The 25,230-nt window shown below is 38.5% G+C and overlaps 1 protein-coding gene across 1 annotated transcript; it reads left to right on the top strand.

The window, feature by feature from the left end:
* The first annotated feature begins 149 nt into the window (after positions 1–149).
* LOC143298344 (ras-related protein R-Ras2-like) lies at positions 150–24,982 on the top strand. The gene is made up of 6 exons (XM_076611217.1): positions 150–281; positions 4,523–4,610; positions 13,451–13,553; positions 14,358–14,466; positions 18,007–18,125; positions 19,060–24,982. The coding sequence occupies exons 1-6, from the start codon at positions 177–179 to the stop codon at positions 19,133–19,135; spliced, it is 600 nt and encodes a 199-aa protein (XP_076467332.1). The 5' UTR covers positions 150–176; the 3' UTR covers positions 19,136–24,982.
* The last annotated feature ends 248 nt before the right edge of the window (positions 24,983–25,230 follow it).

The following is a 25,230-nucleotide window of genomic DNA, read 5'->3' as shown; positions in this document are numbered from 1 at the left end:
TTACTTTGTTTTGATTCTTGTATCTCTCATTGAGCCTAATTAACAATTTCCATGACTAGCATGAACTGAAAATTCAACTTCATTAATTTCAATTTGATGCTGTTTTAGTTTCGCATCTCGCCATTTTGCTTCTCATGAAAGAGAGTCGAGAAAGCAGACAGTGGTGTGGGTGCACAATGTCCCGCAACAACGATGCCGGGAGCTACAGCCAAAGTTACAAATTGGTAGTTGTTGGTGGGGGAGGTGTTGGGAAAAGTGCCTTAACGATCCAGTTCATTCAGGTGAGTGTTTATCGAATAAAAATGACACAGAGCACTCATTTTTGTTGCAGACGCTCATAAAATTCATGATTTTCAGATGATCACTGACTTGGGCTTCTGTGAAGCCGTGAAGGGATCTTCGCGGAAAACGAAACAAATTTTGCTATTGAACTCGATGTCTCGTGAATGATGTTTGTTCTGTGCCGTAGTGCACTCAGGCTTCGTCGCTTTGAGATCAGATAGTTATAGAAAGGTGCAGATTCGGAGATGAGTTTTATTTCACTTTCTGTTTAGTGTTGTGCCCACGCCCCCCTCCCTCCTTCACACACACCCTACAGCGCCTCAGTCGTAGACATTACAATGAGATATTAGTGTCAATGCCCCAGTCAAACCAGTGTTACCTCAGTATGTATACTTTTAAGTCACAAACTGTAATAAAGCAAAGTCTCACAAATGATAGGCCTGACTAAGCGCGTTGGGTTACGCTGCTGGTCAGGCATCTGCTTGGCAGATGTGGTGTAGCGTATATGGATTTGTCCGAACGCACTGACGCCTCCTTGAGCCACTGAAACTGAAACTCACAAATGATAGATCAAAAGATACCTGATAAGTGTACCAGATATGACCATATATTTAATTATTTTACATGGTGTGATAAAAAAACAAAAGAACCCATTAATTTTATCAATCATGATAAGTGTGCTTTTTCATTCATATGAACACACTGGATGTTTTCCATTGTCAGATAGCGGTTGATGTGTTTTTTGAGGCATGTTCTTAGTCAACTGGATGATGTAAGGCGCTTTGAGCAGCATTGGTGCTGGATATCTCACCATAGAAGAACTATGTATTATTATTATTATTATTATTATTATCTTATGATCAAGGGATATTATTACTGGTTTCTTTTTATGGATTTCTAAAAAATAACATAAACTCAGATCCAGATGAATGTGAAATAAATAGGAATGATTTCAGTGACCCATATATTGATGTTTATTAAATTATTATAACAACATATTATATGACAAGTTAACAATCACCAACATGTTCCTCTTTTAGTCAGTGTCATGTCATCTAACATTATATTTAATTTTAGATAAATCAAATGTGTGCTATCTTAGAACTCTAAAGGAGACACTCAGGCTGTTTTCTTGGTATTTCCATGATGTAGTGATAGGTGTCATTTGATGTTAGCAACTTTACTATTGTTTCTATTGTCTTTATGCCAGGTGTTATACACTTAGCTGGAGTCCTTAGGTTTGAGGCCAGTTAAAATGAGAGCCCTCACTTCATATGAGGTCTCTCTTAATCTTATTGGTTTACATCCTAAAAGAGCCTTTCAACTAACTTCAGCCAAGTAACATGTCCAAATTGTTTATGAGTGGGTGAGAGACAAAGGGAAAACATGTTATTGATACTGGAAGCGCTTTTAGAAAATATCTGCACCTTCAGAAAGATTTGTGAGGACTTAATTTTCTGAAAATCAGATCAGATCATGTTGTTTTTAGCTCAGATGGCCACAAAGGGCCATTTCACATTTTGGGGGCTCACCCGTTCTTAAAATCAAAGAGAAAGCAAAATATTGTTTGAAGGTTGAGAGGTTGAAATAATGTTAAAAAGGCCAGTTCTACCATGTCTTGTTCAGTCTATGTAAAATTTTATTCAAGTAAAGAATATTTATTTGTCATCTAAAACTGAAAGCACTTGTTTCCTCTTTGCTATAGAGCTCTGCTTTTCTTTCTTTTTGAACAAAGTTTTGTTTGCTGTTTTTTTTCTCTTTTCATTTTCCGATTTCATTGCCTGATTCTTCCTCACTTTTTGTTTTGTCAGTCCATTTATCTGGTTTTTGTTTTCTTATTACACTTTCCCCTGGACTTTATAAAGAGCTTTTTTTTTTATTCTGTATTTTTGGTTACCCAGAAAAGCAGATTTTGAGTTACCCATTTTGCATTTTCTAGATCTCTGTTTCACTTAACAGTAACATTGTTACAGCAGTGAAATTACGGACAATGACATGCATGAGACCCCAGAAAACACTATAGCTGCATGGTGTATCACTGTATAAGTTAATGCTATAACAAGGGGTTAAAAATCATATCATGAAAAGGCCCACATGTATAGTATAATAGTATGTGAGTGAACATACGAGTTGTAGCCAAGAAGTTTTCACTGTTATTTTTAAGGTTCCTACATTGACAGAGTCATTAGAGGCTGGAACAGTCTTCAAAAAATAGGAACATCATAAATTTCCTGGACTAGAAAAGTCTGCTTTTTATGGAAACTTTAGCACGGACTACAATTTGAAGAGTTTGTTTTATGAATGAATGAATGATATGGATACTTATATAGTGCCTATCTGCGGTCAGAGACCAAGCTCTTTGCGCTTTACAAACACAGGGTCTTTTGCACAACAGGCTGCCTACCTGGGTAGAGTCGATTGACAGCTGCCATTGGGTGCTCATCATTCATTTCCTGTGTCAAATTTCAATCAGATTTGAGGCATGTATACATACACACTCAGACACAGATACAGTTTAACATTTTATGTGTATGACTGTTTTGTTTATTCACCCCACCATATAGGCAGCCATACTCCATTTTCAGGGGTGTGCATGCTAGGTACGTTCTTGTTTCCGCAACCCACCAAACGCTGACATGGATTACAGGATCTTTAACATGTGTATTTGATCTTCTGTGTACATATACACACAAAGGGGGTTCAGGCACTAGCAGGTCTGCACATACATTGACCTTGGGGATCGGAAAAATCTCCTCCCTTTACCCACCAGGTGCCATACCGAGATTCAAACCTGGGACCCTCAGATTGAAAGTCCAGCACGTTAACCACTCGGCTTTTATGCACGCGCGCGCGCACACACACACACACACAAGATGGAAAATAACAAAAAGAAAAGCTCTGAAACTAGATTCAGTGGTGTGATTAGAAATAAATGGTAATGTCAAGACTTGAGATTTTTTTCCACAACAGCGTAGCAGACAAAATATGATTTGCCATATAGATAGTATTAACTTATTCAACATTATGAAAAATACATGAATAGTATTATTAGATTTTTAATTAATGTGAGAGATTTTGTGAGTACTGAAACTGATAGTGATTCAGACTTTTATCTAGTTCTCACCCTGTGATTCAGACTCTAGCTGCCTATATCTCATTTTGTCCCCCATCGTCTCAGTCTTTTTGTCTCATACTTTTGCTTACTGTTTGTAAAGGGCCTCTCTAGGTCTGTCTTTTTCTCATTGTTTCTCTGTTTCGCCGATGTGATGCTTTGTACTTAAAAAAAAAAAAAAAGCAGTATGCAGATTAAGGTCAGTAGAAATAAATAGATCATTTGAGTAGGTTTGCTGACAGTACATGAACTGTATAAAGAGAACAACTTTAAGAAAATTAACATGAAATTGATGAATGCAGTCACCACTCCCAGCCAACATTTCTGGAGAACATGTGTGTACATAACATAAAGAGTTAGTTGTCTGTATGCATGAGTTGTGACGTATGCTTGAGGAGGCTGTCGGTTTGGTGCTTGTACAGATGTAGCATTTGTGCACAGTTCTCATATGTCCTCTTAGCACTGCAGTTTGGAATGAGCACTTGTTCAGGGAACATATGGGCCATAGGATCATATTTCACTCTGCCTGGAGGTGTGAGGGTGAGAAAAATAAGAGGGAAGGGATAGAGATCTTAGTTCATCATGCCAGGATGTTTGTGTGAACCCTGTCCACCACCATCCCCTCCCTCCCATCTTTTCTTTTTTCTCTTTTGTTTGGCATGTATAAACGCAAGGTACTTTTAGTACTAGAATCTCAGGCAAAATGGCTAACAAGCATGATGCCAAGTGTATAAAGCATTGGACTTCTCCATAATAATTGTAGATCATTTTTATCAGCTGTGGCTGCCCAAGCTGACAATAAAATGCCCAACCTGAAAGTGTCTGATCTGAATTGGGTGTATGTGTGTCTCTGTGTCTGTATGTGTGTATATCACTGTGTGTGCGTGTGTGTGTGTGTGTGTGTGTGTGTGTGTGTTAAGAGACAGGAGCTATGGTGGGTGGAAGGGTGAGGAGAGGGATGACCTGAAGGAATAAGATGGAGGGTAGTCTGGATATGTGAGCATGTGTCGGTGTTCGCTTTTTTATGTATGATTATTATTATTGGTATTGTTATCAGTATGAATACAAACATTACACAGTTTGCGTTACCTTCTGCTGACAGTCATTTTTTTTTGTTTTTTGTTTCAGTCCTACTTTGTGACGGACTATGATCCAACAATTGAAGATTCCTACACCAAGCAGTGTGTTATAGACGATGTTGTGGCTCGGCTTGACAGTAAGTGAAGGAATACATCTTTACTTTATCACTCCTGTACAGATATTGTGTGTGTGTTTTGGAGTTTTAATCATATATGATAGATGATGCAAACACACAGACAAAGAAGCATACATGGACATGTATACAAGTGAACACACAAACACGTGTGTGTACACTTACATGAGCTCGTTAATACACATAACACACTCACATGTGGGCACGTGCATACATACAAGAGGTGTATGTGTACATATTTGCACACACTTATGCGCACATATACATGCACACACACACACACACACACACACACACACACACACACACACACACACTCTCTCTCTCTCTCTCTCTCTCTCTCTCTCATTTGCTCACTCAAATGATGTGTGATGAATGAGTTTTCAGTGAGTCATGATTTTTTCCTTCAGTTTACATTTACCTTCTTTTCTTTATTTCTTCTTTGGGGTGATGGCTGAATGTAAAAAAAAAAAAGCATGTTCTTTGTATTTTATTACTCTTATAAATAAAGAATTTTACTTGAGTCTTTCTATCACTCTCTTTATCTCTGTGTCTCTGTTGCTGTCTATCTGTCAGTCTCTCTCTTTCTCTCTCTCACGAAATAACTAATGCTGTCTCTCTTTCACTCTCTCTCTCTCTCATGCTCTCAGTCTCAGTCTTACACACACAAGAAACAAGAAGAAGAAGAAGAAAAGGCTGGATCTGACAGACTGATAAAGGTATTGGGTTGGAGCTGGGTTTATAACTATATTCACAAAAGCTCTTAGTGCGATTGATATAGTTATGGATTTGTTGAGCATCAAAACAAGATCATGCATCAGAAAAACAGATAGTCTTGAGCATGTTTCTTGACCGTCTTGAATAAAAGGGAAAAGATACACTGATCACCTACAGAGTCAATGTTCCTGAAATTCTCACCAAATACCATCTCCATCCGAGATTCTTTCCAGCTAGCTTAACCCCTTCACTTCTAGCAAGGAAGTGAAGAGTAGAAACTAATTCCTGTGTATTTTAAAGTGGTGTGATCGATGTAGAGCTCTGAACAACAGTAATGCAATCCCAAGACAGAAAGTCCAATTATATAGATTGTTGACTGACATCCTGACTCTTAATTTTTATCACAGTGAGATAACCGCCTTCACTGATGAACATACTCATCAACAGCAGTCAAAGGGTTAAACTAAGGAGTGACGGTGTAAAGAAATGGGCCTTTTAACTTCCACTCCTTGGTTTAAACGACTCTGAGATGAAGCTGATAAATGATATCAGGGAATAATTTTAGCAGATTCTGCTTCATGCGTAATATCATGCATGTGTGTTTTAGAAAACAATTTTACAAACTGTACGTACAAAAATCTCACGAACAGCAGGTCAGCATAATGCTGAAAATCAGAACTACACACTAGTGCTGGTAGTAGATCATTTATTTTTTTTTATGATGCTCTCTCTCTCTCTCTCTCTCTCTCTCTCATTATATATATTTTTGTGTGTTGGTGTGTGTGTGTTGGTGTGTGTGTGTCATTATATGTAATTGCCTCTTGAAAGTAAATCCTGATTAAAAACTAGCTTTCCCATTTCAGTACTTTTATTGTTGTTGCTGGGCTCTGTTTAGTTAGGTTGACAGTAACGTGAGATACATATTTTTAGTCAGTAACTTAGTGTCACAGTGACACAGAAACTTGTCTGTCTGGTGTTGGCGTGGCGGATCCTAGGTTCTGAAAGCTGTTGTGTCAACATCTCGCCGATAAGCGGCTTCACCTGTTGACCTGAACTGGGAGATCGTTTCAGTGGTTGCTTGAAGGAATGTGGTTCTGTGAAGGCCCACACAAATTGTATATTTATAAGTGATACTAAGACTAGGAAGAATGTGGAAAGAGTAAGAAGTGAATAATAGGCCTGTAAATCTTGTTTTAAGAAGGTCTATAGCCTTGGTCTGAAGGCTATGCTATACAACCTCCCAGTTGTTAGTTCAGTGCTGTAACCATTTTTATTGTAGTGGCTGGTAAATAATTATGTGAATACTTGTCAATAGAATGTTCTTTTCATTTGTTTATTAGTTTTTATTTATCTAATTATTTTTTGTTGTTGTTGCAGATCTGGTTGCTTTTGTGCGCTCTCTGGACTGGGAGCATATATGTATACACATGTATACACAAACATCTACATTGCATCACACACACACAGTCATACACACACACACACACACACACACACACACACACACACACACACATTCAGCATACCATGCACTCAACACTCCTGTCTTTCTTGCTGTCCCTTCTTCCCTCTTGTTCTTTCTCACCTCCCTTCCTCTGTTTCCACCCTCTCCCATTCTCTTTTTCCCACTGACTCACACACTAAAGGCCAATCTAAAGGAGTTGACAGGAAAAGAGAAAAACTAACTGGGCTTTCCTTTGACATCACAGACTACTTTGGAAGTTAGCCTTTCGTTCCTTCTGCTTTAACATAAAAAGATAGTTGTCCAGTTTAGCATTCTTGTGTGTGTGTGTGTGTGTGTGTGTGTGCGTGTGTGTGTGTGTGTTGACTAAACGTTTGTGCAGCAACAGGAAAGTAGCCTGTTTCTAGTTCAAACAGCTCAAAAAAGAAGAAAAAAAATTGTTGGCCTTTTTTATTTATTTATTTATTTATTTTAACATAATGAATTAGATTTAAAGCTAGCTTGTGGCTGTTAGTGTTAGCTGTTTCAGACTGTTGACTGCTGATAGTGGATGGCAGTGATATGTCATAGAGCTTTATGTAGAGATCAGTTGAGTGTTTTTAGTGGGATGGTGTTGATCGGTTGTTTATGTGAATTTTAGCTTGAGGTAAATTGAAGCCTTTGCTTTACTTTTCTTTTATAATCTATTTTCATTTATTCTTTTTTTTTTTTTTTTTTGGTGTGCGTGTGTGTGATAGAAAGTCTCCCCAGCAAACAGCACGAGACACATCTGAGTCTTGTGTTTGAACCTTTGAAGTCTTTCTTCTTCTGATTTGTTGAGCCTTTGAAGTGAATCACAAACTTGCAACAAGTAGGTGCTGAGTTCTAGAGGCTGGAATTTTACGCTTATAATTATATGCTTAGAAAAATATTTAGAAAAATATTTTTGTGATGTTATGAAGTTGGAATTTTGTTCAGTACATTGGATCAGGATGTTGATCATGTTGTGTGCAGACAAGTTTCTTTTTTTACTTTTTTTTCCCCCCAAGCTTACTCAGAGGATTGGTTGAGCTGGTTTGGCAGGCAGCATGGTTTCTAGGAGTGAAAGAATGCTTGGCTCTGTGTGTGTGTTTGTGTGTGTGTGTGTGTGTGTGTGTGTGTGTGTGTGTGTGTGTGTGTGTGTGAAGGGCACTTACTGCAAAACATGTGGTGCAAGGCCAGGAGGGGGAGGAGGGGGGAGTGTGTGGGGGCATGTGGATGCCTCAGAGTCATGGCAGTGGAAGGACTTAGCTGTTTCTTCATGTTCAGTGTCCAAGTTTGTGTGTGTGTGTGTTTGTCAATGAATGAGAGAGAGAGAGAGAGAGAGAGAGAGAGAGAGGTGTATATAATGTATGTGGAGTGAGGAGGGGGTTTGTAGTGTGTGTGTTTGTGTTGTGTGTTTCTATGAGTTTGTGTGGCGTGTTTGAGTTTGTCTAGATACTATAGTGTGATTGAATAAGTGGTGTGTGTGTGTGTGTGTGTGTGTGTGTGTGTGTGTGTGTGTGTGTGTGTGTGCTAATTTGTGGTATTGTTAGATCATCAACTGGGCAGCTGAACTGAAGGCCAGTTTATGGTGTGGGTAAGCTTTGTAACAAAACGCAAAACATAAAGCTGATGATAAAAGAATGATAAAAAGTGCTTTGTTTAAACCAGTAATGGAGAAAACTGGCTTGCCTGGTTCATGAACTGAGTGTAACTGTGAGAAGTGTGTGGAAGAGAAAGAATGAATGACTACAGAAAGAGGGGTGTCTCTATGTCCATAATTCAAATGCATGTGTACCTGTGATAATGAACTAGTAGCAGTCAGGGTTTTTGTTTGTTTGTTTAACTTTGTCCATTGATGTGTTTTGAAGACAAAGTCTGGATCACAATTTGTTTTAAGTTTAAAAGAGGGAGAGGGGAGTGATTTTATTTCAATGAATTCAAAATGAATTTTGTGTGTGTTGTCTCTGGCGAATGTTCACACTACGTCACAAGTATATGTAGACTTGCATGATTCATAAGGTATCGGTACATACAAGTTTTTGTTTTTATCATTGTTAGTGTGAGCATGTGTGCGTGTGTGTGAGTTAGTGTGCATGCCTGCACGCATGCAGGTGCTCACATCAGCAAGAAAACAAAAGAAAAAAATTGCCAGGAAATATTTCTGCATCAAGTCAACATATCCTGGTTGTATCGTACTCTGGTCTTCAATTGTTTCACTGAATGATGACAAGTACAGGATCTTTTTCTTGGTGGGGGAAAAAAGTCTTAATCATATAACTGAGTGCTCTTTGTGTGTCGGAAGTGGGAAGGAAGGAAGGAGTTAAGTATCACAGAGGGAGTGTCAGTGTGCACTGGTAGCCTGTGCTGAAAAGACGATCATGCTTTATTTGAATATGATATGTATAACATATATGAGCAACTCTTTTGTAAGTTTCATAAGGGCTTACAGAAAAGGTTGACATGTTTAAATCATTATGGATTTAAAAGTTTTTTGGTTTGAAAAAAAAAAAAAAAATGAAGAAGAATTTAATACACTATATAAACTGAGAAAATGGGTGGTTATTTGTTTGTGAAAATGATGGTCATACCTTCAATTTCTTGGTCTGGATAACATGAATAAGCATACATGTGCACATATAATGAAGAGCACAGAACACTGTCAGACATTTAGAAACATGTTTCAATACTTTTATGCTAGCAAGCATACACTTTAATACCCCTGCACACATATGCACAATCATTGATCGTGTATACATCCTAGACACACCACACACACACACACACACACACACACACACACACACACACACACACACACACAAAGCAACAAAAAACCACACACAAAAAAAAGCAACCTCACATGCATGCACACTTACATATTTACACACATTAGTGGTACACACATATGCTCTGACACATGCATTTACACAAACACACACGCACACGTACACATGATAATTTTTGTTTTTGTTTTTGCATAGTATGAAAGCAGGAGGAAGAAAAACATATTACCTTACCATCCTTCAGGATTTGTTCAATTAAAAAAAAAAGTATATGTATTATAAATGATATTTCTTACAACAAAAAGTTGATTGAAATGGACAGCGGTTTCAGTTTCAGTAGTTCAAGGAGGCGTCACTGCATTCGGATAAATCCATATAGTCATACAGTCATGCGCATTCATATGTTTATGTATAACGTGCTTGTGTGCTGATACACCACACCCACCCCTCTTCACACTATTCCCTCACAAGTAGTCTAGAGAGCAGGGGTGTGTATGTATCTTGTCTGTCAGGGTCTGTCGCAGTTGAGAGTCTCTGTTCAACATTCTGTCTCTTTTTTTTTCTTTTCGGTTTTTTTAACATGCAAAATTGGAGAGGGGGGAGGGGAGGGGGGCAGAATCAGATTTTACACAAGTTCAATTAAACTATGACTATTGACTTGCAATCATTTAAAAAAAAAAATTTTAGACGCCAAAAGAAATTTACATGCATGGAAAAATGGACAGGCACATAATACATACTTGATCAGTTGATGCATGCTTACATACTTTAGTTTCTTGTATTATAACTTGTGTCACATTATACCATCTTGCATTACATTACTTTATGATATGTTGCATAACGTCACACTATGAAACCGTGTGGACATCTCTGAATGCATACACAGTTACAAATACAGGCTGCAACAGGACAGATGCATTCTAATCATGTGCATTATTAATTAATATTTCCATTATAATTTTTTCTGTCCTGTATCCTTGTTGCATAGAAAGAGGGGAAGGAGGGAGGGAAAGTGAGAGAGAGTGAGTGCACTTGTAAAGTGCACACAAACTGGCTCTCTAGATAGTCTGTCCCCCACCCCTACCCCCCACCCACCCACCTCCCCACACCCTCCTCCTTCCTTTCAAGTTCTGCTGAATTCTGGCATTCTCCCCAGCCATCTGAGCGGCTGATGAAGAACAGTAATGTGATGGAAAATTCATGCTCAAAGCATTGTCCTGATGCAGATTGCGCAAGTTCAGAAGGCTTGATTTACATATATATATTCATAAGATTGTGAATATGTGTGCATTCTGCCCATTGGGTGTGTTGCTGTAATGTCTCATCTTTGGAATTGGATATAGATTACCCTTTTTCTCTCTCTCTCTCTTCCTCTCTCTGTCAGTTTGTCTGTCTTTCTTTCTCTCTTGGTTAGTCTCTCTCTATCTGTTGGTCTTTCTGTCTTTCTCTCTCTGTCTACCCTTCCTATCTCTCTCTTTCAGTTTGCCTGTCTGCCTTTCTCTCTCTGTCGGTCTTTCTCTCACTTTCTGTTGGTCTCTCTCTCTCTCTGTCTGTCAGTCTGTCTCTTTTTCTCTGTCGGTCTGTCTTTCTCTCTGTTGCTCTTTCTCTTTTTGTTGGTCTGTCTCTCTTTGATTGAATGTAAGGGTTGGTTTTTTTTTGGGGGTTGGGTTTTTTTTGTTGTTGCTCCATGTTTGTTATAAATATTTCCCCTTTTTATGAGGGAAAGGACAGAAACAAACTATTTGTACTTGTTCCTTCCCCACCCCCTTCCCCCCTCTCCCCCCCAAAAAATGTATGTTTGTTCATTTGTTTGGTCTCTAGCTTGCTCTCTTGCTCTGTCCATACCCAGAAGATGTGTGCACATATAAACTTGTCTGTTGTTGACAGTGTCTATCGTAGCTTTGATTATAGCTTCACCTTGGACCAAAACTGATACTGTAAAGAAAAAATGGTGTACTGTGTGTGTGTGTGTGTGTGTGTGTGTGTGTGTCTCCCCCTGTCTCTCTTTCTATCTGTTTGTCTCTCACTCTCTCCATCTTTCTCTCTCTTTTTCTCCCTGTCTCTTTCCATCTTTCTCTCTCTCTCTCTCTCACTCACTCACACACACACTCTCCCCGGTCTCTCTTTCTCTCTGTCTCTTTTTCTCTCTCTTTCCATCTCTTTCTCAGTCTCTCTCTCTCTCTTTCTTTCTCCTCTTCTTCCTCTCTCTTTGTTCTATTTTCCTGCTCTTTCTTTTTTTTTTTCTTCTTTTTTTTTTTTCTTTTTTTGACTCTTGTGACCTTCCGTTTATTGCTTATAAACCCTTGGCCTTCCCCCAACTCCTGATGTATAATTTATGTGTATGCATGGCCAAATGCATTAAACATTCACTCTCTCTGTCTCTGTCTCTCTCTCTCTCACACATACACACACACATACACACACTCCCCCCCCCCCTCTCTCTCTCTGTCAGTCTGTGTCTCACTTTCTCTCTTGGTCACTATTTTTGTCTGTGTGTCATTGTTTGAGTCAACCATTTTCCTTCATCTCTTCCCTTCTATATGTATATATCTATATCTTTTTATATTATATGTATCTCTCTCTCTCTCTCTCTCTCTCTCTCTCTCTCTATATATATATATATATATATATATATATATGCACAGTAAGAGGGAGAGAGAGATAACCTGTCTTTCTGTATCAGCCTATCAGCCTATCGCACGCTTGGCTCTGGGTGGGAGCCAGTCAGGGGCTGAAAAAACTCATCTCTGATGGGGATCAAACCCATGCCCCTTTCTCCCCCCCCCCCCCCACTCCCCCTACCTCCCCCTCCCCCACCTCCCCAGTAATCAGTCCACAACACTGACCACTTAGCCAAGGCAGTTGATTAATTCAGTCGACATTCCTGTTGGTGTTGTCTTCATTACTGTGTTTAATTTGTTAACATTCCTGTTAGTGTTAAGGTTGTCTTCATTATCGTGTTTGTTTCCACTGTTTTATTGTTAATGAGCTTCAGCCTGGATCAGTGGGTGTATGTTGATGTACACCTCTGTTGACATTCCTGTTGATGGGGTTGTTGTTCTTTTTTTTTTTCCTAAAAAATGTATGTCTTAAAGTGAAACCAAACAGTTGGTGTGGCCATTGTATTAAAAAAAAAGAAAAAAGAAAAAGAAAAAAAAGTTATTGGAATATGTCTTAATTACCAAGTGTACTGGGGTCACAAGGAATATTGGGGGGGGATAGTACACAACAAGGTATGAACATAAATCGAAAATCATACACAAACACAAATACAGTAGAAATTAGGATATATACTAGTGCATATCAGTATAAGAACTTGTGCATACTCACATATGCACACGCTGCACACACTCACCCGCACACACATGTACACACACTCTCTCTCTCTCTCTCTCTCTCACACACACACAGACAAACACACCCACACACATGTTTGAACAGAAGCTGCATATTACATGTGGATGGGGCTGATGACTGGATCTTCAGGTAGATGGTTGTTGATTGCACAATTCTAGTTATACTGGATTTGTTCGAGAGACAGGGCATTGGCCTCTTTCGGGAAAAAGCTGTTGGCGAAGCGATTGGTTTTCGTCCTTATACTTCTGTACTGTCAACCAGAGGGGAGCATCTTGAAAATCCCAAAAGCACAATACCAATTCATATTTGTATTTGTTACATGAAGTATGTAACATTTTCATGTGTCCCCCGACCCCCACCGGTTTCCTAAAATAAACATGTCTTGTCTTGTCTCATCTCGTCCTGTCTTGTCTTGTCTTTTCATGTCTCGTCTCGTCTCGTCTCATCTTGCCTTGCCTTGCCTTGTCTTGATGTGTTTATCTTTGATGTTTATTAAAGTTCATGTGCTGCTGTGTTTCCAGTCCTGGACACGGCAGGTCAGGAGGAGTTCAGTGCCATGAGGGAACAGTACATGCGGTCAGGGGAGGGGTTCCTGCTGGTGTACTCTGTCACTGACAGATCCAGGTAGGGGTGTGTGTGTGTGTGTGTGTGTGCGCATGTGTGTTAAATTTCATTTATTGTCTCTCCACACTTAATGCCTGTCCACAAAAGTGATAATGTGTTGATAATTTATTAATCTTAATTCCACTTCCTTGCTTTATATATATATTATATGTGTTTTATTATGTATGTTTGCATGTGTGTGTGTGTGTGTGTGTGTGCACATGCATGTGTGCGTGTGTGTGTGTGCGTATGTGTGTGTGTATGCTTCCATATGTATATGTGTGTGTGTGTACTTGTTGTGGGAAGGTGTGAGAGCAAACGATGGTGCCTCATGAAGAGGCATGAGTGAGAGACAGAAGAGAGATAAACTTATTGATGAGAGAATGTGGTTATGTTTTTTTATCACCTCTGCTATAGAATGTTGACTCAGTTAACAATCATGCGTGTGTGTGCATGTGTGTGTGTGTTTGTGTGTGCGTGCATGCGTGCATGCATGTGTGCGTGCTTACCTGTTTTTCTGAAGTACCCAGAGCCTGTTAAGAGATCAGGTGCTATATAGATTCACCTCATTATTATTGTTATATATCGGATAAGTGTTTAGAATTTTCCAGTTGTTGCTGTGATTGGTCAAGAAATTGAAGTTTGATTTAAACTTTGACTACACTGTTGATAATTAAATAATCATTATTACTCCAGCTCAGCTTCCTTGCTTTCCTCCCCCCCCCCCCCCCCTGTGTGTGTGTGTGTGTGTGTGTGTTTGAGTGTGTGTGTGTGTGAAATTTAAGGTGGATAGATCTCAGTAATGTTTGTCATTCTGCCTTTCAGTTACGAAGAAATCTTCAAGTTCCACAAACAGATTCTGCGGGTGAAGGATCGAGATGAATTCCCAATGCTGCTTGTGGCCAACAAATCTGATTTAGTGTCACAGAGGATGGTGAGTTGAAAAGAAACCTGACCTGTTCTCAGTTTAGCTGTTATAATAATTTTTGTTTGTATTAAGATTTAAACCAAAAAAAAGTTATAGCACTGAATCTTTTTCAGGGACGAAGCTGTTTCACACCAGTTTTTCACACACATGCACAGATCAGATTTAGAGGGATGTAAGATAAAACTTAGAAAATACATGGATGTGGAAAGTTTGAGAAACTGTAGATCAGGAATATAATTGGAGAAGAGGGCTCTATTTTTTTTTTGGGGGGGGGGGGCAGGTTTTAACACCAGACTGAAGGAGCTGAGTGCAGAGCTTTGACAAAACGAAAGAGGGAGCTGATTCCAAGTGCAAGGTCCAGAGATGGGAAAAGAGCCGCGACCGACTGTGGAAAGTTTGAATCTAGGAATGTAAGAAATAGAGTGGATCTGAAGCAGATTGTAGAGTGAGATGGGATGTAGAGGTGAAGGCAGTCCCAATGAGTTTGCTCAGTGATGGTCAGAACTTTATGATGGCCAGTGGTAAAAAGGAAAGATGGATATGTGTATCCAATATGTGTAGAAGAGACAATGGATAAAAGGAAACAGATGTATGAGTGTTATACATGTGTGGTTTGGCTGAGATTATGAAGAGGAAACTTAACATTCCTGACCACAAAAGGATAGGAAGTAAGTACTTGTTCACCGTGTTAACCTGATTGTGTGTTTTAGCAAAGTTAATATATAATCACTGTGTGTGGGCAGTATTTTTGTAAGAGAGTGAGTGAGCTTGTCTGGGTGGGGGTGAGAGAGTCAGATAGTGTGTGTATGTATGAATGTGTTTGTGTCTGCATATATAAATGCATGCATGTATGTGAGAGATTTGGCAGTTACGTGACATGTACGTATTTCACTGTTTGATTTTTGATTCATATTCCATGGACTGAAAATGATGCACTTGGAACTGTCAAAATATATCTATGAGTTTGTAGACTAAAAGTAGTTACATACGTATTGGATCTTGTCTGCCTTGATTCATAAAGGTAGCCTGACCTTGCCAGTGATTAATACTAAGTTTAGGTAAACCAGGTATAAAGTTAAACTTTATTCATTTGTATTTTAAGCAGATGTCCATTAAATTTCATCTCCAGAAAAGTCATCAGTCTGGGGCACAAAAAAGATAGCATCTGATTTGAGTCTATATTGTATATGTAATCATTTGATAAAATAGCTGAAAACATTCCTGCTCTCTCTCTTGTTCACTCTCTGTCTCTCTCTTTCTTTCTCTCTCTTTGTAATTTATAATTTTTCTTTGATTATTTCGAATTTATTTTTTCCTTTCTGCCCTGAGAGCTGGATGTAAAAAAGCATGCAAGCATATTCCACTTCCCGCATAAAAGAAATTTGTAATCATTTTTGTTATCACTGTCTGTCTCTCTCTTTATGTTTAAAATCATGTCTGGATTGCCCCTCCCCCTCCACCCTCCCCACTCCCTCCCCCCCCCCCCCTTCCCCGCCTTACTAGAGAATAAATTTGTAACGAACACGTAACATCATGTTCATAGTTATGGTGCCACTTTTGACACGATAGACCATTCAATCCTTCTTTCCCGTCTTCATTTTACATTTGGTATCAATGGCACTGTTCTAAACTGGTTCAAATCTTATCTCACTGATTGATTCCAGTCTGTCATTGTTGATAATTTCCAGTCTCAACCAGTTAAAATTGAACATGGAGTCCCACAGGGATCTGTTTTAGGCCCAGTGCTCTTCACACTGTACACTGCTCCTCTCGCTGAAATTATCAACCGCCATAATGTCAGTCATCATTCTTATGCTGATGACACTCAACCCCAGAAGAGTGATACACCTGAAAAACTGTCGTCGCTCTTGCAAGAAACATCTAACTGCTTCCTGGATATTCAAAATTGGATGACTCTAAATAATAAAGTTACAATTGAACGCGGACAAAACTGAAGCAATGATCATAGGAACTAAACAAAAACTCTCTTCCATTACAACTGACGCAATCAAACTTGGCAGTACATCCATCCCTCTTTCCAGTTCAGTCAGGAACCTCGGTGTTGTCCTTGACAACACACTGTCCGTGCAAAACTTTATCAATCAGACATGTCAATCCTGCTACTGTCAACTGCGGCGCATCAGTTCCATCCGGAAATATCTGTCCATTGACGCAACATCTAGACTTGTCATTTCTCTCATTCTCTCTCGCCTTGACTACTGTAACTCTCTATTGTCTGGTTTGCCTGCTTCATCCATTCAGTCCCTTCAGCACATACAAAACTCTGCTGCCCGACTCGTCCTCAGAAAGAAAAGATCTGAGCACATCACTCCTCTTTTGCAACATCTCCGCTGGCTCCCTGTCTCACACCAAATAAAGTACAAGATCAGCACTCTGTGCTACAAATGTATTCACAAATCAGCCCCTTCCTATCTCTGTGGCTGCCTTCACCTCTACACTCCATCTCGCTCACTACGATCAGCTTCGGATCCACTCCATTTACGCATACCCAGATTCAAACTCTCGACTGTTGGCCGCCATTCTTTCTCTGTCTCTGGACCTTGCAATTGGAATGAACTTCCTCTTTCGCTTCGTCAAGTCTCCACACTCAGCTCTTTCAAGTCTGGCCTTAAAACTCACCTCTTCCCAAAATAGCCTCCCTTCGCTGCCTCTTCCTTGTATTTAGTTTCTCCAGTTTTAGAGTTATGTGTGCGTGAGAATGACTGGTGCGAAAGCGCTTAGATTTGTCTATGCACAAGATTCAGCGCTATATTAATACCATTATTATTATTATTATTATTAGATCTTTTTAAATCTAGTCTGTCTTATTCAGATTGCTGTTTATGGAATGAAAATATTATCGTCTTAACGTAAACACCGTCAAAAGCATCCCTCTCTTTAAAAAATACACATTGTGCTCATGTATTGAAAAACATGCGATTATGTGATGCATATCTGTAATAAACGATAAACATGTATTGATTGTCAGTATATACATGCCTCTCTCCTCCCCTTCAGTCTCACTATGTCTGTCTCTTCTGTCAGTCTCTCACTATACCTGTCTGTTCGGTCAGCCTTCCCTACTTCCTTTACTCTTCCTCTGGTGTCTTCTTCCTTCTGTTCTCCACCACACCTCGTCCCTATTGTTCCTGTTATTTATTGATAGCATTATTATATTGTACATTAATATCTATACTTATGTTTGTACATGCTTATGTAATTTTGATGTTGCTGTTGTGAATTTGACTCTCACTTTTTCTTTTCTTTTTTTTCTTTTTCTTTTTTTCTTCTTGCCCAGAAGGCTGGATGTAAAAAGCACATTGTGCTTACTTCTTTACCCTCGTAAAATTTGTTCGTTTGTTTGTGTTGTTCGTTCTCTCTCTCTCTTATCACTTCTTGCAAAAGGTGGGGGGAAAAAGCTCATACACATAAAAACTCATATGGGAGTTTCAGCCCACAAGTGCAGAAGAATAAGAAGAATCTCTTGCAAATATTGTTTTACAGAAGATAGTGCGGTGCAGTACAGTACAATATTTTTGTTGGCAGGTTCAGTCGTTGGAAGGGCAGGAGCTGGCCAAGAGTCTGAAGATCCGGTACATTGAAGCCAGCGCCAAGAACAGAACAAATGTGGACGCAGCCTTTTACGAACTTGTTCGGATTGTTCGGTAAGTTGTTTGATGGGGTCATGCGAAATGAGTTTTTTTATGTATTAATTTTTTTATTTCTTTATTTTTGCTCTTGGATTTAACTTATGTCTCCCTCTTCCTTCTTCATTCTTTGTTTAGAGCTCTTTTTCTCTTTTTCTGTCTCTCTCTTGAACACTCCCAGCCCCATGTTAGCCCATGCTTTCTTGCAATCTCACCCTTTCTCACACATTTCGAAAGACGTGGGATTGTGAGAAAACTGGGTCTTTCCCTTGCCACACTTTCATTTGCTAGAAAGTGGGGGGGCGGGTCACCCCTACGTTTTTCTCATAGTATGTGAGAAAGCATTTAAGTCCCCCTTATTTTTAATTAAAATTATTTCCTTTCTCATCAGGGGTGGTTTCTTGGCTTTTCCCAGCACAAATCTAAGAGAAAAATGGGAGAGAAAGAGAAGAGAGAGGTGGGGGGATGATGACAGCGCCGACAATTGTGATAATTAAAGTGACGTTCGTGAAAACAGTGACACAATAATCGTTTTAAAGATGTGTGTGTGTGTGTGTGTGTGAGAGAGAGAGAGAGAGAGACTTTTGTTTGTGTGGTTGGTTCGTTTTTAAAAATATATTTTCATGCTCTGAGTGTTTTTTTATATTTTTTATCTGAAATCAGTAAGCTGATTCAATCAGACATTACATGCTAACACAAACAGATGAACTTAAATAGGCTAAATGTGACAAAAAAGATTGCATCACAACAAACATAAAACTTAATTTAGTCCTGTTTTTATGCTCTCTGTACAAGAGTATGTCATTATAAAACATCTTGTGTGTGTGTATGTGTGTGTGTGTGTGTGTGTTTCTAATGGCAGATATGTAAATCAGCCAAGGTGTTAATATCTCCGCCTTTGGAAAATAAAGATTCACTCATTCGTTTATCAGTTCTGTTCTTTTATTTCCAGGAAATTTCAAGCAGAGGAAAGACCATTGCTAAAACAAGACAATAAGAAACGCCGTCACCTCTGCACTGTGCTGTGATGCTTGTGTTGTATGGTCACTTGTGTCTGTGGTTCATTTTGTACCTGTCGTTTTCACTTCACCATTCTCTTGTGTTAATTTGGTTTTTTGTTGTTGGGTTTTTTCCCTTTGTGTGTGTGTGTATGTTAAAAGTGAGAAAGGTATTAACATTTTTTTTACTTTGCATAAAAGTTTTATTTGGAAGAAACAGTGTAGCTTTTTGCATACATGTATAATTTCAAAGAGTGTTTTTGTTCTTAACAGTTTGTTGTCGTTTGTCTGCTGTTTCAGTGAAGATAATCAATGGTGGGTACTCAACCTCCAGGAGTTGTTTTGAAAATAAATGATTGATAAATGAAAAAAGATTCTACCACAAGAGATTGTATTTGAAAGGGAATATTGTTGGATTGAAAAATCTTCTTTTTTGTCTTTGGTTTTCTTCACATGAAGGTAGAAGATTATCTGTTGGATTAATTATAGTGTCTGTATGTTTGTTGATAAACATTTGACAGAAAGGGGGTTTTCTGTGCTCTTGAAAATTATGGATAACTGGCTGGCTTTATCCTAAAGTTAAGTCCCTTGACTGCTGAACAGTGATGAAATGGAATCAGAGTTAGTGTGCCATGAGCTTGAAGTGCAGTTAAACTTTTTGTGTACTTTTCGATGATAGTTTTTGCCAAGCAAAAGCGGTTGCAGCCCCCAAGAGGATCAAGTCCAAATGGAAAGTGGTGACTTATATCCTGAGCTGTAAGCTTTGTCTTATCTCAATGAGGTGACAGTCCACTGATGAGCATGCTTGTCTGCAGCAGTCAGGGGGCTAAATTCCCTCTAGATTTGAGCTTTTGTTTTCATTGAAAACCTGCAGGAATCAACTGTGGCTGACATGTGTGAGGGTTGTGTAGGAACAATATTGATATGCCCTCAAAATAATAGGGAGGTTGTGTGTGTGTGTGTGTGTGTGTGTGTGTGTGTGTGTGTGCGTGCATGTGTGTGTGTTCTATTTTATGCATGTTATCGTGTGAAAAAGAGAAAGTATTAACTCATCACATTGATTAAAAAAAGAAGACATATTAACTTCCTACCCATTGTATTCAAGTCCATCAGTAATTCTCAATGTTAGGAGAGCAAAGGAAATGAAATGGAAGAAGAAGAATAACAAAAAGAAAAAAAAAGAAGCTGATAACTTATTTTTATTTGAAGAAGAAAAAAGTAATGTATGTGATGTATTCATGTTTTGTGTTCTTTGAATATTTGGCAGCAAAAAAAATACAAAACTGGGTGTAAGGTGTGGTGGAAGAGAAGGCGCACCAACCTGCATTTTGTTTTGGCTGTTGTTACCTTTTTACTACTTTTTGTTTCTGCTTTAAATGTCCCATATGAAAAAGGAAGAACGTTTTCTTTGTGGGTGAGCTGTGAATGGATGGGCCTGCAGATGAAAGTGTAGTGAAGGAAGGAGGAAGTATGTTACAATTAATCATTGTTTTTTTGTTGTTGTCCTTGTTTTTTCTCTGTTTAAAGAAAAGATTGTGGATGAAAGGTGCTTGTGTGGTTGGGGGGTGAAGGAATGATTTGGGTCAGCATGACATAGAGAGTTAAAACTCTTGACTGCTGGATTGATATCATAGAGAGAAGGTGAAGTCAAACTGTGTCAAGGAAATGTATACTGATGACATTTAGATTTGTTGTGAGTTGGAAAAGTTTCAGTTTTGGTGAACCATCGTCATTGTATTTGCATTGATTTCTGTTTTTTTTTGTTTTTGTTGTCACAACAGATTTCTCTTCATGAAATTTGTTCTACACTCCCTTTTCCAGTTCAGTTTGTAATTATATTTGTTTTACTATCAAAGTGTTGTTTTTTTTTTACAGATTTTTTTCAGGGACATCCCCTTTGTTGTTATAGGTTCTTTTACATGCACTAAGTACTTGCTGCGGACAGGACCTCAGTTTATTATTATTATCCCATCTGAAAGAATAGCACCCAGACCACCATCCAAGGCCTGTTGGAGGGTGTAGTAAAAATCCTGTCCAGTATGTGGTACTTGAACCCATGGACACTTACTTTCTATTACTTCTCGCATTACCACTAGGCCACCACCCCACCAAACGGTATGTTCTTCACCATCAGTAAAGATGTATATTCCTCAAAGAGAATTTTCACCATCACCAACTTCTCTAGTGTGAGACTACACCAGAAAACAAGTCAGAAGGCACCTTTTATTAAAACAATTTTTAATGATAATGAATGGCATTTCTCTGAGTAGATTCAGACTCAGTGCTCAGGCGATCACCTATTCACACACAACCACACCCAAAAATGACTAATCACACTCAACCATACACACTGACCCACTTAACAGTGCGGGGCGTGGAGTTGGGTGGGGGAATCACAAAAATGTCTCACTGAACAGATAATAGCAAATAGGCTGAGAAGACATGGAATGACCAAATTTTGGGTTGATTCTGATTCTGTTGGTCAATTTTGTGTATGATTGTACAACTCTTTTTTTTTTTTTTTGACGATCATTTTTAAAACGAATCACAGGGTATCTGTTGTATCATTTATTCATTTATATGCTTGTTTATTTTCATAACAGAGAGTGACAGTTTCTTTTTAAAAGAAAAAGAAGAAAGTAAGAAAAGAAAGATGATATTGGGATATGACATTTGTTGATTTTGTTTAACTTCGGAGGGTGGGAGATGGAGGGGTGAATGGTGTGTGTGTGCATAGAAAGAGTTTGAAGGACAAGTCTGGGTTTTGCCTTGTTTCAAACAAATTTGCCATTTTCCCCCTCACCTAAGTATGACGTAGAGTGAAAGTTTAGAAAAAGGTTTTTGAATAAATTGAAGGAAGTTGTTTCATAATAGATCATATTGTCTAGAGTTAAATGAAGTGTTTTTAGAAATGTTGTTTGCTGTTTAAGATATAATGTACATGTTCTTGAATTAATCAAAGAAAGCATTTTGATTTTTTTTTTTTAATTCTGAATTATTTCTTCTTGAAGTTCAGAGCACTTACGTATTGAAGATATGTTGCCTGTTTTTGTGTGTGGAATTATTCTGGACCACAGACTCCTCTGTTTTTCATACACTCCTCCTTTTTAAGTCCTGATTAAAACTTTTTTTTTTTTTTCAGGTTTGCTAATTGTGATTCTGCATGCTTCAACTTCATGTATTATTTATTATTGCTAGTTTGTGGGTTCATGAAGGCAAGGTTGTTGTTTTTTTTTCCCCCTCTTAATTTGCAATGTGATATTTATGTTTTTGCTTTGTTGCACTGAATTGTACAGTACTTGCTTTATATACATGTCATAAAAGATCAGGTACAATTCATTTTTTGCTTCAGCCAGCTTCAGCATTTACCGATACGCACACTGTTACACATCTTCCTGCCCTTCTACACCCCACCCTTCCCCCATTTAAAAAGAAAATTTTTTTTGTCTTTAAAATTTGATTTTACATGATTCTGTCTCTTTATGGACAGAGGGACTGAAGAGTATTCACACCTTAGATGAAAAGATATGTTCAGTAACAGAAAAAGAAAAGAGATGTCAGTATACAATGCTTTCAAAAATGCTGAGGAATGTTCACACCATAGGCAAAAGATATGTCCAAGAGAGAAATGCAAGACAACGAAAAGGCCTGAACTATAGACCAACAACAGAGCTCAGAATGTCATAAGAATGTTTACAGTATTGACTAAAGATGTAGTGCAATGTGTGATAGGAGCCTTGAGAAGACCCACACTGCAGTCAAAAGATATGACTACAAGGTAGAGAGGAGGGTCAATGATTTGAGTATTCACAAAGTTGACAAAAGATACATCAATGCAGTGCACTCAGAAGAGCTGTAAGAATATTTTACAATGTCATCCAAATATACAGCATGCATTTAAATCTGGTGGGTTTTTTTTTTTCTTCACTATGTTATCTATAGATACATCATTCATTTAAATCAGGTTGGGTTTTTCTTTCTGAAAAAGCTGTGAAAGTCTGTTACCTGCTCATGATTCATCATCATTCCTGTATCTCCGTTTCCACAATGTTTGATGGTAGTCCATCAGAACACTGTGTTTGAGGAATGTCTAGAATGGAATGTCTAGAATGCATGCCTGTAGAAATAGGTGCATAATACGGATTAAATGACAGATTTTGAGAGAGAGATTTTTTTTTTTTTTGCCTGAATGTCTTATGTTTTGCTTGTGTTTTTTCACTTTGTTGAAGACGTTTTATAGAGTTTTTACTTGACAGAGGAATGAATGTTATTCCTTGCTTGTATTTTATACACTTGTCAAACAAAAAATTATATGGAGTTTCACTTGACAAGAGAAATGTCAGTGGTGGCTGTCTTTGGGCAGGAGTGGAAACACACTGTGGTGGTTTCGACGGGAGATAGGAGTTTACCCCCCCCCCCCCCCCCCCCCCCCACCACCTCACCTGTGTTGTTGTTACTGACCAGTATCTGATCCTTCACTGTCCTCGATACTATTCATTGTACAGAACCTTGTCTCATAACACTTGAAAAAGATGTACACCCCATTCCTGTGTTTGACAGAAAGGGAAAGATACACTGTGTGGGAAGATGATTTTTTTGTGTGGGTTGTCGGTTCTTGCCTTGGAAACAAGAGATGGCACGACATGATAAAGTGTATCAAAAGAGAATATGGACTGGTGGGTGTGGAGTCTTTCACTACTAACTAACTAACTTATCTCCGCCTTCTTTCATGACCCCCATTCATTCCAGATATTGTACATTGTAACACAAGCCAAAGACATGTTTGACTAACAGGTCTCTGATGACCTTTTTTCGGTTGTTCAGTTTCGACATATGTCATTTTTATGGAACAGACGGTGGCCTGATTTATGATATTGTTTTGTTAGTGGATCATTTCCGGGTCATGTCGGTGTCGTTGTTTTCAATTCTCACTTGTCTCTGTGTGTGTTTGTGTGTTTTAATTCTGTTTAAGAGGTAGACATAATGAATTTGAAAAAATTCACACAGATTCCTTTTTTTTTTTGGATAATTCATTTCCTTATACTATACTAAACTTTGGATCATAAAATGGATGAAAAGAAAGCAAGGATTTTTACAAACTCAAGGATGATTTAAGATTAGATTCTTAAAGAAAAGAGACTGCTTCAATTTATGTAATGTGCAATAGTTAAGATTTTCAAGGCTTTTTTGATGGTGTGTGTGTGTGTGTGTGTGTTTTGCTTACTCTGCTGATAGCTGGTACATGTGCTGCAAATCTTAGGTCTTGTTTTCTGCACAACACTGGTCATTCTGCAGTCCACTCCTGTGGTGCTTTTTGTTGATGTGTCTGATGGCTGCTGGGAATGAGAGAAGTTTATAGGTTAACCATTTCTCATTTTCAGTGAGGCATGCTTTACACCATTTCCCACTCACTTTGTCAGTGGTACCACATCAGTGTACAATTTTGCACTTCTGTTGATATTCTGAAATCTTGAGTTGTAAGAATGTTGATAGACTGATGGATTTGAGTCTTATCCCGACACACATGTCTCCAACATTTCTGTTTGAAATGACGCCGAGTTTGGTGAACGATCTATTCTTTTTTATATGTTGTTTTCTTGCCATGTGAGAATTTACCAGGTTCTCATGAGTGGCTGTTATATGTGAATGCTTTTGCTACTTCCTTGAATGTCCCACCTCCATCTCACTACTCATTTTGACAGTTCACTTTTCACTTTGACACAGCAGCAAAAACAACAGCAATCCAACATGCAATAGAAACACTGCCTTGATGTATTGTCTTCATGTTTGTGCTCTTCTTGTTATGGTGGTATGTTTTTTTTTTTTGTTTGTTTTTTTTTAATGTTAATTGCAATGACACAACCGCCTTTTTTTCTTTTTTTTAAACCCCCCCCCCCCTTTTTTTTATTTTTTTTTAACCTGTAACCAATAACTGAAACATTTTCATGTTGTTCACAAAACCAAAACAGAAATCATACATTATTATCACTGTTAAGTGTAACGTAAAGAGTCCACTGCTTGTGTGCTGCTTGCACATCAGTGTCACTTATCATTCTGTTTGTAATGCTGTGACCTGAAAAGCAGAAACCCTGAAAACTGACCTGCCACTACAGCAAAGTGGTAAG

Source organism: Babylonia areolata, chromosome 23 (genome assembly GCF_041734735.1).
Source record: "Babylonia areolata isolate BAREFJ2019XMU chromosome 23, ASM4173473v1, whole genome shotgun sequence".
Lineage (NCBI taxonomy): Eukaryota > Metazoa > Mollusca > Gastropoda > Neogastropoda > Buccinidae > Babylonia > Babylonia areolata.
The sequence above is the reverse complement of the archived record's forward strand: the minus strand, read 5'-3'. Positions and strand labels throughout refer to the sequence as shown.